At 42.3% G+C, this 17,743-nt stretch overlaps 1 protein-coding gene across 1 annotated transcript in view; it reads left to right on the top strand.

Moving 5' to 3' along the window:
• The window catches only part of wdr18 (WD repeat domain 18), a 331,262-nt gene that overhangs the window by 8,571 nt on the left and 304,948 nt on the right, over positions 1 to 17,743 (top strand). The window contains exon 2 of the mRNA XM_060941676.1: positions 15,873 to 15,983. Within this exon, the coding sequence (XP_060797659.1) occupies positions 15,873 to 15,983 (111 nt within the window). The remainder of the gene's footprint in view (positions 1 to 15,872; positions 15,984 to 17,743) is intronic.

The raw sequence follows: 17,743 nt of genomic DNA, 5'->3' as shown, positions 1-17,743 counted from the left end.
GTTTCCTCCACAGTCCAAAGACATGCAGGTTAGGTTAACTGGTGACTCTAAATTGACCGTAGGTGTGAATGTGAGTGTGAATGGTTGTCTGTGTCTGTGTGTCAGCCCTGTGATGACCTGGCGACTTGTCCAGGGTGTACCCCGCCTTTCGCCCGTAGTCAGCTGGGATAGGCTCCAGCTTGCCTGCGACCCTGTAGAAGGATAAAGCAGCTACAGATAATGAGATGAGATGAGAAATATCAATGATTAGACTTTTTGAAACACTTTAAATCCCTCTGTAATTACTGTATAATTTGAATTGTTGCAACAGGTACAATTGTCAAAGGTGCTGTTATAGAAATTTAATCAATACAAATTTGAGAATTCAGCAGTGCTGTGGTATAATAAAGTACAACATGGTTTGAATCTCCATTGTAACAGTGTAACTGGTTTGGTTTTCAGTGAAAAGTTCAGGAAACGAGTTTTAATGTTTATAAATCACATACACCTACAGTGATGCTTGAAAGTTTGTGAACCCTTTAGAATTTTCTATATTTCTACATAAATATGACCTAAAACATCATCAGATTTTCACACAAGTCCTAAAAGTAGATAAAGAGAACCCAGTTAAACAAATGAGACAAAAATATTATAGTTGGTCATTTATTTATTGAGGAAAATGATCCAATATTACATATCTGTGAGTGGCAAAAGTATGTGAACCTCTAGGATTAGAAGTTAATTTGAAGGTGAAATTAGAGTCAGGTGTTTTCAATCAGTGGGATGAAAATCAGGTGTGAGTGGGCACCCTGTTTTATTTAAAGAACAGGGATCTATCAAAGTCTGATCTCCACAACACATGTTTGTGGAAGTGTATCATGGCACGAACAAAGGAGATTTCTGAGGACCTCAGAAAAAGCGTTGTTGATGCTCATCAGGCTGGAAAATGTTACAAAACCATCTCTAAAGAGTTTGGACTTCACCAATCCACAGTCAGACAGATTGTGTACAAATGGAGGAAATTCAAGACCATTGTTACCCTTGGCAGGAGTGGTTGACCAACAAAGATCACTCCAAGAGCAAGGCGTGTAATAGTCGGCGAGGTCACAAAGGACCCCAAGGGAACTTCTAAGCAACTGATGGCCTCTCTCACATTGGCTAATGTTCATGAGTCCACCATCAGGAGAACACTGAACAACAATGGTGTGCATGTCAGGGCTGCAAGGAGAAAGTCATTGCTCTCCAAAAAGAACATTGCTGCTCATCTGCAGTTTGCTAAAGATCACATGGACAAGCCAGAAGGCTATTGGAAAAATGTTTTGTGGACGGATGAGACCAAAATAGAACTTTCTGGTTTAAATGAGAAGCGTTATGTTTAGAGAACGGAAAACGCTGCATTCCAGCATAAGAACCTTATCCCATCTGTGAAACATGGTGGTGGTAGTATCATGGTTTGGGCCTGTTTTGCTGCATCTGGGCCAGGACGGCTTGCCATCATTGATGGAACAATGAATTCTGAATTATACCAGCGAATTCTAAAGGAAAATGTCAGGACATCTGTCCATGAACTGAATCTCAAGAGAAGGTGGATCATGCAGCAAGACAGCGACCCTAAGCACACAAGTCGTTCTACCAAAGAATGGTTAAAGAAGAATAAAGTTAATGTTTTGGAATGGCCAAGTCAAAGTCCTGACCTTAATCCAATCAAAATGTTGTGGAAGGACCTGAAGCGAGCAGTTCATGTGAGGAAACCCACCAACATCCCAGAGTTGAAGCTGTTCTGTACGGAGGAATGGGCTAAAATTCCTCCAAGCCGGTGTGCAGGACTGATCAACAGTTACCGCAAACGTTTAGTTGCAGTTATTGCTGCACAAGGGGGTCACACCAGATACTGAAAGCAAAGGTTCACATACTTTTGCCACTCACAGATATGTAATATTGGATCATTTTCCTCAATAAATAAATGACCAAGTATAATATTTTTGTCTCATTTGTTTAACTGGGTTCTCTTTATCTACTTTTAGGACTTGTGTGAAAATCTGATGATGTTTTGGGTCATATTTATGCAGAAATATAGAAAATTTTAAAGGGTTCACAAACTTTCAAGCACCACTGTACCGTCAATTAAAGTGACTGGTTAACCCCAAATAAAGTATAGCTGTTCTGAGAGCATTTTCCCGACATCATCTGAGGAACATCCAATAGGAAAAGCCGTGAACAGCAAAGAGCTTGCAAAGCAGGTACAGCATCTCGCTGTTGAAAAAATATCAGTCAGGAGAGGGTTAAAAAATTCCACAGCTTTGGTACTGTGGAACACTATAACTACAGTAATGAATGGGAGAGCATATGGCATAACAATGACATTACTAAGAACAGGACATCTGTCTAAAATTGATGAGCTCGACCTGTTGGCTGCCCAGAGGCCTGCGGCAACATTAAGCTGGGCTGTTTTTTGTTTTTTTTTTTGGCGGCAGCAATTTCTGGTAAGTACTGGTTTCTCTGGACATGTGAACAATCTCCCAAATTCTTCATGTCTGGGCCATGGGGTAGAGTGGCAAAGCAGAAGCCCTTTTTAACAACAAAAATAAATCCCAAACCTGGTGAAAGTTTTACAAAAAAAAAAAATCTCCAATCTTCTAAATCTGTACGCTGTTATGGACCCAAATTGAGCTTTTTGGTCACAATACCAAAAGCTATCTTTGGTGCCCCCCCAAAAAACACCACACAGTACATTACCAAAAGAGCACCATCCCCAAGGTGAAGCATGAAGGTGGTAGCATCAGTTTAGGAGTCTGCATACAACCCCGATTCCAAAAAAGTTGGGACAAAGTACAAATTGTAAATAAAAATGGAATGCAATAATTTATAAATCTCAAAAACTGATATTGTATTCACAATAGAACATCGACAACATATCAAATGTCGAAAGTGAGACATTTTGAAATTTCATGCCAAATATTGGCTCATTTGAAATTTCATGACAGCAACACATCTCAAAAAAGTTGGGACGGGGGCAATAAGAGGCTGGAAAAGTTAAAGGTATAAAAAAGGAACAGCTGGAGGACCAAATTGCAACTCATTAGGTCAATTGGCAATAGGTCATTAACATGACTGGGTATAAAAAGAGCATCTTGGAGTGGCAGCGGCTCTCAGAAGTAAAGATGGGAAGAGGATCACCAATCCCCCTAATTCTGCGCCGACAAATAGTGGAGCAATATCAGAAAGGAGTTCGACAGTGTAAAATTGCAAAGAGTTTGAACATATCATCATCTACAGTGCATAATATCATCAAAAGATTCAGAGAATCTGGAAGAATTCAAGGCCGGAAAACCATACTGGGTGCCCGTGATCTTCGGGCCCTTAGACGGCACTGCATCACATACAGGCATGCTTCTGTATTGGAAATCACAAAATGGGCTCAGGAATATTTCCAGAGAACATTATCTGTGAACACAATTCACCGTGCCATCCGCGTTGCCAGCTAAAACTCTATAGTTCAAAGAAGAAGCCGTATCTAAACATGATCCAGAAGCGCAGACGTCTTCTCTGGGCCAAGGCTCATTTAAAATGGACTGTGGCAAAGTGGAAAACTGTTCTGTGGTCAGATGAATCAAAATTTGAAGTTCTTTATGGAAACCAGGGACGCCGTGTCAATCGGACTAAAGAGGAGAAGGACGACCCAAGTTGTTATCAGCGCTCAGTTCAGAAGCCTGCATCTCTGATGGTATGGGGTTGCATTAGTGCGTGTGGCATGGGCAGCTTACACATCTGGAAAGACACCATCAATGCTGAAAGGTATATCCAGGTTCTAGAGCAACATATGTTCCCATCCAGATGATGTCTCTTTCAGGGAAGACCTTGCATTTTCCAACATGACAATGCCAAACCACTTACAGCATCATGGCTGCGTAGAAGAAGGGTCCGGGTACTGAACTGGCCAGCCTGCAGTCTAGATCTTTCACCCACAGAAAACATTTGGCGCATCATAAAACGGAAGATACGACAAAAAAAGACCTAAGACAGTTGAGCAACTAGAATCCTACATTAGACAAGAATGGGTTAACATTCCTCTCCCTAAACTTGAGCAACTTGTCTCCTCAGTCCCCAGACGTTTACAGACTGTTGTAAAGAGAAAAGGGGATGTCTCACAGTGGTAAACATGGCCTTGTCCCAACTTTTTTGAGATGTGTTGTTGTCATGAAATTTAAACTCACCTAATTTTTCTCTTTAAATGATACATTTTCTCAGTTTAAACATTTGATATGTCATCTATGTTCTATTCTGAATAAAATATGGAATTTTGAAACTTCCACATCATTGCATTCCGTTTTTATTTACAATTTGTACTTTGTCCCAACTTTTTTGGAATCGGGGTTGTACTTATGCAACCAGGTTTTCCATTATTTCCATTATCTGTAGCCGCTTATCCTGTGCAGGGTCGCGGGCAAACTGGAGCCTATCCCAGGTGACTACGGGTGAAAGGCGGGGTACACCCTGGACAAGTCGCCAGGTCATCACAGGGCTGACACATAGACACAGACAACCATTCACACTCACATTCACACCTACGCTCAATTTAGAGTCCCCAATTAACCTAACCTGCATGTCTTTGGACTGTGAGGGAAACCGGAGCACCCGGAGGAAACCCACGCGGACACGGGGAGAACATGCAAACTCCACACAGAAAGGCCCTCGCCGGCTGCTGGGCTTGAACCTTCTTGTTGTGAGGCGACAGCGCTAACCACTACACCACTGTGCCGCTATGCAACCAGGTTATTGTACATTTTTATCCCCCGGTATATAAGGCCAAAAAAAAAAAAAAAGATAGTGTGTTTCAGGTAACATGAAATACTAAAATAAGGTCTGTAGGTAGGAAAAAGTTTTTTTTTTTCTTAATTTTTTTTTAATTTTGTTCGAAAAAATTAACACAAGTAAACATCTTACAAAATAGTATTTTGGCACAGAATCCTTTATACCACACATCGTAATAAAATAAAAGTGTTTTAGATCTTTAAACGAATAAAAAAAATATCGCGAGAGTTCGAGTTATGATCTACGGAAGTGTATTGCTGCCACACTCAAAAAAATTGGCTTAGAATCAAGTAATTGCGTGAAAAGATATTGTTAACAAAGTTATCACGTTTTTACAATATATTTATCATGTAATAACATAACATCACGTAATTTCATGATACGAAATTATCACGTTATTTCATGATATTTTCATGTAATAACATGAAAACACCTCATCAAGAAATAACGTGAAAATAACGTCCTAGGCTAGGCTACTTCCATTAAAAGCAGACGGCCTAGCCTAGCCTACTGTAGAACTTGGGTCGAGCAAAAACACCGAGCAAAAACATGGCTGAATCCTGAATGACTCCTATTTGTATAAATAGGGGACTACATAGGCAGTAAAATGTAGTGTTTTTCCCTGCCATGGAAGTGCACTTGTATACTGAAGAGGAAGCAATTTGCATTACAGCCTTGAATGAGGATTCAAAATGGCGGCTCGGCTCAGTTTTGCCTTCCTCCTTCAGTATACAAGTGCGCTTCCATGTTTATGCAGGAGGGCTGATAGAAGTGGCGAAACATTTTACTTTTTATCGTTTCTTTCACAACTTGAACGCGTTGAAACAAAAAATTATGACAAACTAACGCCGCTTACACTAAAATATCGAGGGAAATTTGTAATAAAAACTTTACGGTCTGCAATTTCGCCGCCGAAATTCACGGTCGGTCGGGTTACCGGAAACACACTATTTTTTTTTTTAATTTTGCCTAATGCATGGGGATATAGCTATCACTCTGTCTGTCCGTCCATCTGTAAACATTTTAATTTCTGGAGCATAACTCAAGTATTTGGAATTTTTTTTCACTAAACCTGACAGTTATGTTAAGCGACTCGAGGAGTTGTGCCTTTTGACATTTTGGGATTTCTGCAATTTTTATTTTTTCTGTATTTCCATGGCAACCAATTCAACTTAGGAAAATTTGGAGTGGGGTTTCATCTGGGGGCCGGGGGGGGGGATACGTCATCTCCTGATGACTCCCCCCGCCCCCCCAAAAAAAGATCATTTATTAACCCCGCCGACAGTAGTCGGAGGGGTTATTATTTTCACCTGCGTCAGTCTGTGTGTGTCTGTCTGTCTGTCTGTCTGTCTGTCTGTCTGCAAGATATCTCAAGAACCAATGGATCGATTTGGACCAAATTTTGTACATGTGTTGCCAATCACCCAGGAAGGAAACCATTAAATTTTGGAGGTCAAAGGTCAAGGTCATGGCAGAACTTCGAAATTTTCGCCCAATGTATTTTAATAGGGAAAAGGCGGGGTTTGCACTCGTTAGAGTGTCCCTGTCTAGTTTTTCACTTTAATTCATAGGTTGCAGTTTCACAATAAAGGTAGAAAAGGTTCTGAGATGATTTATCCCGTTTTTTTTTTTTTTTACATCACAAAAAGCTGCCATTTCAACAGGGGTGTGTAGGCTGATATCCCCTGTATCTGATGCCCCAATGGCCCTAATATAGGAACACTTAGATTTTGCTTCTAAAATAAAAGGGGAACTGAAGTCATTTTTAAACTTGCTTTATTTCTTAATTAACGTGTTATTCAATTACGTTTTCGGTTTTATTAATCTCATACCATGACTCGTATTGGCAACTAATTGCAATTAAATATTATGCTTATTGGCCTATTTGGGTTTTAGCCATGTTGAATTTAGTTTGTTTGGTCCACGGCAGGCGTCGCTTATCCGCGCGATCTTCACGAGACTTGTGCGAGACTTCGAAACGTCAAGTGTCAGCCAGGTGTCAGTGCTGCCATTTTGAAAACTGTTTTCTAAATGAAATATTGCACAAAAATGAGTTTAAATTACGCTTACTGCCTACTTTTTTCAAACTTTTATCAAAACAAACAAAACTTCCGCCTCGATTACATCAGCATTCGAAAGAGGGCGCATGTGTCTTTTGACGACGTTGGCAGATGTCGGTCACTTTGATTTGCGCTGTACGTTTTACTTCCGTCCTACGATGTCTCTCACAGGTCTCAACGAATCTCGTTTACGGCCATTGCTTTGACAGATGGACTGATATATTCCATAGCATATTTCAAACACTCATAACTTGCTATAGCAGCGACAAAATAGCGATCAAAAATGCGTTCCTGTATTTAATAAAAAATTTGCGTTCAGTTCTCCTTTAAGAAGTGCTGTGAAAATAAAGAGGGCTTTGGAATTAATTTCTACTGAAAGTGTTGCTTGCTTGGTTTCTTGTACTGAGAGATGATTTCACTTTGATGAAGTCAGATTTTCATTGTGGTAATGGATGTCAGTGCATCTAAGTCGAGAGCTTGAGATTTCAACAGTGGGTTTTTGAAATTCGATCCTGTCTCAGACTTGCTTTCTGCTTCCAAGTGGTTGGATCAGGTTTGGTGGAACAGGGAATGAGACTGGTGTTCAAAACACTTTCATTAGAGTCTGTATGACAGCAGCTTTCATCCCAGTGTAATCCTTCATTAACATGAAGCCTCCAAACTATCTGGGTAATACATTTGCGTTTAACAAGAGTGTTATACACACACTGGGCACTTTGAGGAACACCAGGCTGAAACTGGGTCTTGGTCCCTTTTGCTCACAGAACAGCCTCAATCCTTCATGGCATGGTGTTGAAAACATATTTACTTTGAGGTTCTGTTCCATGTTGACACAATATTACCTCTGCCAAGGAGGTTATGTTTTTGGTGTGGTTTATGTGTCTGTTTTGTCTGTCTGTAAGCAGGATTTCCATGAAACTTGGTGGAAGGTTGTAGCATGGGTTACGGAAGAACTCATTAAATTTTGGAACAGGTCCAAGTCACGGTGCAGATCCACGAGTTTATGGCCCTTTTCCACTACCCTTTTTCAGCTCACTTCAGCTCGCTTCAGCCCGACACGGCTCGCGTTTCGACTACCAAAAACCAGCACGACTCAGCTCGTTTCAGCCCTGCTTAGCCCCTAAAACTCGCACCGTTTTGGAGTGGGGCTGAAGCGAGCCAAGCCGTGCCGAGTGAGGCTGGGGGCGTGAGCAGACACTCCCCTGTGCACTGATTGGTGAGGAGGAGTGTCCTCACATGCCCACACATGCCCCGCGAGCACGCTGGGATCTGTAAACACCGTAAATCCGGAAGGAGAAGAATTACGAATTACGAGAATTTCTGAAGCCTTATGCGCCTCGCCTCATCTATACGCTCTTGCCAGTATCTGTTGGCGTTGTCGGTGACAACAAGCCACAGCACCAAGACCAGCAACACTAACGACTCCATGTCCTCCATGTTTATTGTTTACTATCCGGGTCGTGAGACTACCGCTTAAAAGATCACTGAATCAGTGACATACAGAGCATCGTGGACGAGTTCGCGGAGCGCAAGGCTCGTCGTATGCCCTTCAAATAATGCGCGCAGTAGGCTATTGATGTTTTATTATGAGCCATGTACAGTATGTCACCTAATGTTTTTTTGTTTCTGAGTTACATGTTCGTTTGAAGGACTTAATGTACAAAATAACATAGTTGCACCCCGTAGTGTTGAAATTGGTAAACACAGTGCATTCAGTGAGGTTTGCACCGCCCTCCTTTTATTTCTGACTCTTCCTGTCACCGTTGCAACCTCTGAGCGCTCATTCGTATGCCCTTCAAATAATGTGCGCAGTATAGGCTATTGATGTTTTATTATGAGCCATGTACAGTATCCTAATGTTTTTTGTTTCTGAGTTACATGTTCGTTTGAAGGACTTGATGTACTAAATAACATAGTTGCACCCGGTAGTGTTGAAATTGGTAAACACCGCAGTTGCGGACATTTTGTAGCCTAAAATGATGTTATGATAAGCTTTAATAAAGGGCCCGGTCATTTGCCCCGCCCCCGGCCCGGCTCTGACTTGTTCCGCCACTGTCACTGATGTCACTGTTTGCGCTGCTTAACGACATCACGTGACGTCCACCCACTTTCGCTAACTCCACCCAATGTGTCCACCCACTTCCAGCCAGCACGGTTCAGCGCGGTTGTAGTCGAAATGCAACTCCAACAGCCCCGCTCAGCTCAACTCAGCACGGCACGGCTCAGCCGCGTTTGTAGTGGAAAAGCGGCATTAGTTTCCTTTTCACTAATGGTGCAAGATGCAGCATTGGGCCTCGATCTAGGTCTGCGCTGTCCAACTGCCCTTCGAGTCATGTTCATGGGATGTGGTTCATTTTTAGATGACTTGCTTTGTGACATGATGCATTACCATGCTGAAAGTAACCATTCTAAGATGGATAAATTGTCCTCATAAAGGGACGTACTGTGTCTTGCAAAAGTATCCCCCTTGATGTTTGTCCTGTTTTTTTTTTCGCATTAGAAGCTGGAATTAAAATGGATTTTTGGGGGTGAGCACCATTTTGATTTATACAACATGCCTACCACTTTAAAGGTGCAAATTTTTTTTTTTGAATTGTGACACAAACAATAATTTACGATGAAAAAACAGAAATCTGGAGTGTGCACAGGTATTCACCCCCTTTCTTTTGAAACCCCTAAATAAGAGCTGGTCCAACCAATTCACTTCATAAGTCACATAATTAGCTGATTAAGATTAGTTGATTAAGACCCTGACTCTGCCACACTACTAAGCAAGCAACATGAAAACCAAGGAGCCTCCAAACAGGTCAGAGACAAAGTTATGGAGAAGTATAGATCAAGGTTGGGTTATAAAAAAAAAAAAAAAATCCCAAACTTTGAATATCCCAGGGAACACCATTAACATCATTATAGCAAAATGGAAAGAATATGACACCACTACAAACCTGACAAGAGAAGGCCACACAACAAAACTCACAGACCGGGCAAGGAGGGCATTAATCAGAGATGCAACAAAGAGAACACTGAAGGAGCTGCAAAGATCCACAGTGGAGATGGGAGGATCTGTCCATAGGACCACTTTAAGCCATATACAGTACTCCACAGAGTGGGGCTTTATGGAAGAGTGGCCAGAAAAAAGCCATTGCTTAAGAAAACGCATTTTGGAATTTCCCCAACAGCATGTGTCAGACTCCCCAAACGCATGGAAAAAGATTCTCTGGTCAAATGAGACTAAAATTGAACTTTTTGGCTATCATGGAAAATGCCATGTGTGGCGCAAACCCAACACCCTGAGAACACCATTCCTACAGTGAAGCATGGTGGTAGTAGCATCATGCTGTGGGGATATTTTTCATCTGCAGGGACAGGGAAGCTGGTCAGGACTGAAGGAAAGATGGATGGCACTAAATACAAGGCAATTCTGGAGTAAAATCTGTTTGAGTCAGCCAGAGGTTTGAGACTGGGACGAAGGTTCGCATTCCAGCAGGACAATGACCCTAAACAAACTGCTAAAGCTACACTGGAGGGTTTAAAGGGAAACATTTAAATGTCTTGGAATGGCCTAGTCAAAGCCCAGACCTCAATCCAATTGAGAATCTGTGGCATAACTTGAAGCTTGCTGTCCAACACGACCCATCTAACTTGAAGGTGCTGGAGCAGTTTCTCCTTGAGGAATGGGCAAAAATCCCAGTGGCTAGATGTGCTAAGCTAATAGAGACATACCCCAAGAGACTTGCAGCTGGAATTGCAGCAAAAGGTGGCTCTACAAAATATTGACTTTGGGTGGTGAATACTTATGCACACTCCAGATTTGTTTTTTCACCTCATGGTTTGTGTCACACAAAAAACCCAACAATTTTCACCTTTAAAGTGGTAGGCATGTTGTGTAAATCAAATGGTGCTAACCCCCCAAAAATCCATTTTAATTCCAGCTTGTAATGTGACAAAACAAGACAAACACCAAGGGGGATGAATACTTTTACAAGACACTGTTTGTGACCAGCAAAAGTATTCATATCAGCGCAGACCTCCACCAAGGCCAAATGCTGTATCTCACAACATTAGTGAAAGTTAAAATAAATTCGTGGATCCGTCCTGTGACTTGGCTCGGCTCCAAAATTTAATGGGTTCTTCCTTGGTCCGTGCTACAACTTTCCACCAAATCTCATGGAAATCCTGCTTACTGACAAACAAACGGAGACAGATGCATAAACCACACCAAAAACATAACCTCCTTGGTAGAGGCTGTGACAATGAAACAATGCTCAGTTGGCACTGAAGGACCAATGAGTGCTAAGAAATACATTCCCTAACCATTACACCAACCACCAGCCTGAACTGATGGCAAGGCAGTTTAGGTCCATGGATTTGTGTTTTTTGTACCATCTGATTACTATCTCCATGCCACAGAAGTAGTCAAAATTCATCAGATGTTTTTTCCAGTCTTCAGCTGTCCTTTCTTGGTGAGCCTGTGCCCAGAAAATCCCAGGAGATCAGTTTCTGAGATGCTTAAATTGGCTCAGATGGACTCCTCTGGCATCAACAACCATGCCACGGTCAAAGTCACAGAGATCAGTGACTCCCCTCCCCAGTCTGATGTTTGTCCCTAATCTAATGTTTGCGAACATTAAATGAAGCTCTTGACTTGTATCCACATGATGCTGCAGTGACATGGTTGGCTAATTCAGACTGTAAATACTCAAAATGAGATGAATTGTTTGGAAATTAACACATTTGGCCTTGTTTCTGCTTGTCTTCTTTCACTCATTTTCAGTGTGTGCTATTAATAACACTGTATGTACTAATAATCTGTTGCCGACAAGTCTTGAACTGTAGAAATCTGTTGCAGGCTGTGTTCCATCATTTACATCATAGGAAATAGACATAGATGAGAGACATCCATGAAAATATGCCGTGAGAACCATGATGCATTGAGCATTGTGGCTTGAACCTTCTGACCTTGCTCTGAATCTCTCCCTCATCTTATGTATTCAGTTTGGCGTGGCTTGGTGACTAATCTGAACCCAGGACTATTGGGATACTGTGTGTGTGTTGGTTTCATATAAATTAGGAATGGTCCACTGGAGTAGGTTTGAGCTGATTGACAATGGGAACTGGAATTTCCAGTACATTCTATCTGAAAATGTAAGGGCTCCAAGTTATCAGTTTTCCTTCTAAATACATGGTCAGTCCATGTTAAATTCCTTCTCGGTGTGAATGTGTACATGGAGCATTGCACTGGAATGGCATGTCACTCTAGACATGTTCATTGCCTTGCGTCCTGGGATGGGCTCTGGTAGTGTTGTAGTACTCGAGACCGGTCTCAAGACCACTCTTTGAAGGTCTCGGTCTCATCTTGGAGTTGATCGCATTTTTTCTCGGCCTTGGACATACAGGACTTGGGATTGTATTTCAAGATCAGTCAAGACCACAACTGCGGGGGATTTCACTGAATTGCCTGTACATTGTGTGGTTTATTTCTTTACATCGTTACTGTGATTGGGTGTAAAATTTCCTGTTTCACCTGCGACCAATAACGTGACTCATGGCTAATTTGAAAATTTTCTTCCTGTTAACTGTTGTCACACCTCCCCACCACCTTTTTATACACACACACACACACACACACACACACACACACACACACACACACACACACACACATTGGTCTGGTCCTGGTCTTGTCTCACCTGGTCTTGGTCTTGACTTGGTCTCAACCCCTCAAAGTCATGGTCTTGTCCCGGTCTCGACACACTCTGGTCTTGGTCATGACTTGGTCTCGATTTAGGTGGTCTTGACTACAGCACTAGGCTCTGGATTCACTGCGACCCTGACCCAAATAAAGTGGCTGCTGAAAGTGACTGAATGAATAAGTGTGTACGTTTGCCATGTGACTTGCTCACAGGGTCAACTACTAAGCATGAGACTGTTTTGCATCTACACCCAAATCCAAATGTGCCAATGCTATCGCTGTCATTTGTGAAAATATGGCAAAGTCTGAGTGGCCTTGCTGAGGCCCAGCTAAGGAGCTCATACAAACTCCTGAAAAAGCAACCACATAAAGAATTAATATTCATCATCATCTTTATAGACAGATGGCACGGTGGTGTAGTGGTTAGCACGGTCACCTCACAACAAGAAGGTTCTGGGTTTGAGCCCAGTGGCTGACGGGGGCCTTTCTGTGTGGAGTTTGCATGTTCTCCCTGTGTCCGCATGGGTTTCCTCCGGGTGCTCCGGTTTCCCCCACAGTCCAAAGACATGCAGGTTAGGTTAACCGGTGGCTCTAAATTGACCGTAGGTGTGAATGGCTGTCTGTGTCTAAGTGTCAGCCCTGCGATGACCTGGCGACTTGTCCAGGGTGTACCCCACCTTTCGCCCGTAGTCAGCTGGGATAGGCTCCAGCTTGCCTGCGACCCTGTAGAACAGGATAAAGTGGCTAGAGATAATGGATGGATGGATAAAATCTATAATATTTGGCAGTGGGTGCATAGGAAAGTATAAAGTTTCTGTCAATATGTTTATTATGCTTGTATGATGAAAAACTCGCAAAGATATTTATGTAAATACATGACCTACTCATTCCAAACCTGCCGAGCTTCGCTGGCGAAGCTCTCAAAACTCATAGTATTTTGCTTCCATTCAAGCCTTGTTTCAAAGTCTGACCAATAAGAACGCTACATTTTTGGCAGTAAATTTCATCTCATTCTCATTATCTCTAGCCGCTTTATCCTGTTCTACAGGGTCGCAGGCAAGCTGGAGCCTATTCAGAGGTTGTCATATGTGTTGATCAACTTTACTTCTTGTTTCTAGTCATGTTTCACACATGCTCACACACACACGAATCATTTTTATTGATGTAATGGATTTATAGCATTTTGGAAAAAAACATGTAATTGCATTATATTACATGGCATTTAGCAGATGCTCTTATCCAGAGCGACGTACAACGAGTGCAAAACTCAGGTACACGAAGTGCTGAATTTCTAGACAAGAAAGTTCTAGTGCCAACTGAACAAGTGACAGCAACACCTAGTATCCATCCATACATACATAGCCGCTTTATCCTGTTCTACAGGGTCGTGGGCAAGCTGGAGCCTATCCCAGCTGACTATGGGCGAAAGGCGGGGTACACCCTGGACAAGTCGCCAGGTCATCACAGGGCTGACACATAGACACAGACAACCATTCACACTCACATTCACACCTACGGTCAATTTAGAGTCACCAGTTAACCTAACCTGCATGTCTTTGGACTGTGGGGGAAACCGGAGCACCCGGAGGAAACCCACGTGGACACAGGGAGAACATGCAAACTCCACACAGAAAGGCCCTCGCCGGCCACGGGGCTCGAACCCAGGACCTTCTTGCTGTGAGGCGACAGCGCTAACCACTACACCACCGTGCCGCCTGGCAGTAAATTTCATCTCATCTCATTATCTCTAGCCGCTTTATCCTTCTACAGGGTCGCAGGCAAGCTGGAGCCTATCCCAGCTGACTACGGGCGAAAGGCGGGGTACACCCTGGACAAGTCGCCAGGTCATCACAGGGCTGCACATAGACACAGACAACCATTCACACTCACATTCACACCTACGCTCAATTTAGAGTCACCAGTTAACCTAACCTGCATGTCTTTGGACTGTGGGGGAAACCGGAGCACCCGGAGGAAACCCACGCGGACACGGGGAGAACATGCAAACTCCACACAGAAAGGCCCTCGCCGGCCCCGGGGCTCGAACCCGGACCTTCTTGCTGTGAGGCGACAGCGCTAACCACTACACCACCGTGCCGCCTGGCAGTAAATTTGACTTTCTCAATTTAACTTCCATATATGGAAAGCACGTATGCTAGGCACGCCCTGGGAAACCTCTGATCGTCGACAGAAATGCACCAAATTACTTCACAGAACGACAAAATTTGGGCTAACATGGGTTAGTATAAAAATTTATAGGCCATGTTTGGGGATTTATGGCTTTGTGTTTTTTTTTTTTTTAAATAAATAATACACTACCGTTCAAAAGTTTGGGGTCACCCAGACAATTTTGTGTTTTCCATGAAAAGTCACACTTTTATTTACCACCATAAGTTGTAAAATGAATAGAAAATATAGTCAAGACATTTTTCTGGCCATTTTGAGCATTTAATCGACCCCACAAATGTGATGCTCCAGAAACTCAATCTGCTCAAAGGAAGGTCAGTTTTATAGCTTCTCTAAAGAGCTCAACTGTTTTCAGCTGTGCTAACATGATTGTACAAGGGTTTTCTAATCATCCATTAGCCTTCTGAGGCAATGAGCAAACACATTGTACCATTAGAACACTGGAGTGAGAGTTGCTGGAAATGGGCCTCTATACACCTATGGAGATATTGCACCAAAAACCAGACATTTGCAGCTAGAATAGTCATTTACCACATTAGCAATGTATAGAGTGGATTTCTGATTAGTTTAAAGTGATCTTCATTGAAAAGAACAGTGCTTTTCTTTCAAAAATAAGGACATTTCAAAGTGACCCCTAACTTTTGAACGGTAGTGTATATAAAGAGTTGGCCGTGGAAAACACGGCTGCATGGCTCGCTATCTAAGCCTATGCGAGAAGGTAACCCAAGTTCTCCACAGGCATAGCTCAGGTCATATGGCAGTTGTATATATTATAACTAATTAAAAAAGCAGAACGTTGAACTAATTTAGAGTAATTAATTAGTTGCACTCCTCTGCATTTATTAATTTGCATCTGGTTCGGAAAACACACGCAGACAAGCATTAACACTGGTTCCGAATGAACGAAGTTTCTCTGTTGACGACATGTTTAAAATGGAGTAGTGTATGATTTTAACGTGTGCTTAATTCAGCTGTGAATATGCCTTTTTTTTTTTAATTTTAATTTTTTTAAATTATACATGACAGTACAGGCACTTTGTAACTCATTACATGTCTTGTAGCCGAATGTAGTTGTAGTCTGTCTTGAATCCTGAATCTTTTCTATCCTTATTTCTGTTTTCTCTTCTATTTCTGACTCTCAGGACCAACTGCAGCAGAAAATTGTGTGTCCTGGGATTGTAACCTGCCTAACAACCTCCCCTGATGGCTTCTATGTGCTGGCGGGCATAGCCGAAGCGATATATCTATGGGAGGTGAGCAACCAAAATACAGTCACAAATGTGTGTGTGTGTGTGTGTGTGTGTGTGTGTGGAGGGGGTTTCTTTTTTTTTCCCCTCAAAAGCAAAGTACTTTAGGAAATAATGATTACCTTGATTTTCATTCTGTAAAAAAAAAAAGATGCAATTAACGGAGCTTGAAAAAAACATTCTTACTTTAAAGGGCAACTCCAGCTGGTTTGCTGGTGTTTGCATGTCCGTGTCACCTATTAATTGCACTGCACGCCTATTAAAGGGGAACTGAAGTCATTTTTAAACTTGCTTTATTTCTGAATTAATGTGCTTATTCAATTACGTTTTCGGTTTTATTAACCTTATATCGTGACTCATATTGGCATATTGCATTACACTTTTCGGTTTGTAGCCGTGTTGAATGTAGTTCGTTTGGTCCACGGCAGGCGTCGCTTATCCGCGCGATCTTCACGAGACTTGTGCGAGGCTTCAAACGTAATGTGTCAGCGCCACCATTTTGAAAACTCTTTACACAGCGATCAGATCGCCATATTATTCCAATTTAGATTAATTTTGAGATTTGCCAGCTTTATCAGTGATGGAGTGTCAGTCCTGCATGCTATGGCGCACACCTGAAGGCATGCCTCGGGCTGCGTGCGCGCTCTCTGTGACCAAGGCGCGCCTGAGCTCAATTAAGGAACTGTGTGTTTGCCTATTTAAGGACTGCGCTGATGCATTTGCATCGCGAAGTATTACAATATGCATGTACGCATTACCGAGCCTTTCTACCCGTTGTCTTGATTTCCTGTTTCTCGTTCTTGTCCTCGCTTAGCCTTTGATGTACTGTTTGTGCCTCGACTGACCCTTCTGCCTGTACTCTCTCGTTTTTGATCTAGCCTGCCGTTTTGGATTGTTTGCCTGTGTATGTTGTCTCACTGTATATATATTCTGCACTTTATTAAACTGTATGCTTCTGTACATACATCCGCCTCCCTCGCGTACGTGACATGGAGATTATTCCATACGACTTCGAACCAACGTGGAGTAGAGAAGAGTTGGAAAGACGACAGGATAAGGACTAATCCGCCACGCTGGTATTTACGTCATTACTGTCGCACAATTAAAACGTGCCAGATCAGGCGGCTGGTAGGTTTTCAAAATGCAACCCCAGTTCCAAAAAGGTTGGGACGCTGTGGAAACTGGAAATAAAAACAGAATGCGATAATTTGCAAATCATGGAAACCCGATATTTCATTGAAAATAGTACAAAGACAACATATCAAATGTTGAAACTGAGAAATTTTATTGTTTGTTGAAAAATGTCTGCTCATTATGAATTTGATGTCAGCAACACATTTCAAAAAAGTTGGGACAGAGGCAGGTTTGCCACTGTGTTGCATCACCTCTACTTTTAACAATACTCTGTAAATGTTTGGGAACTGATGAGACCAATTGCTGTAGTTTTGAAAGAGAAATGTTGCCCCATTCTTGCCTGATATACAATTTCAGCTGCTCAACAGTTCAGGGTCTCCTTTGTCGTATTTTGCGCTTCATAATGCACCAAATGTTTTAAATGCGAGAGAGGTCTGGACTGCAGGCAGGCCAGTTTAGCACCTGGACTCTTTTTTTTTTTTTTTTAAACTACAGAGCCATGCAGTTTTAATATGTGCAGAAAGCGGTTTGGCATTGTCTTGCTGAAAGAAGGAAGGCCTTCCCTGAAAAAGATTTTGTCTGGATGGCAGCATATTGATCTAAAACATGTATAGATCATTCAGCATTAATGA

This window comes from Neoarius graeffei, chromosome 15, assembly GCF_027579695.1.
Source record: "Neoarius graeffei isolate fNeoGra1 chromosome 15, fNeoGra1.pri, whole genome shotgun sequence".
NCBI classification, from domain to species: Eukaryota; Metazoa; Chordata; class Actinopteri; order Siluriformes; family Ariidae; genus Neoarius; species Neoarius graeffei.
This window is presented reverse-complemented; position numbering and strand designations above follow the sequence as displayed.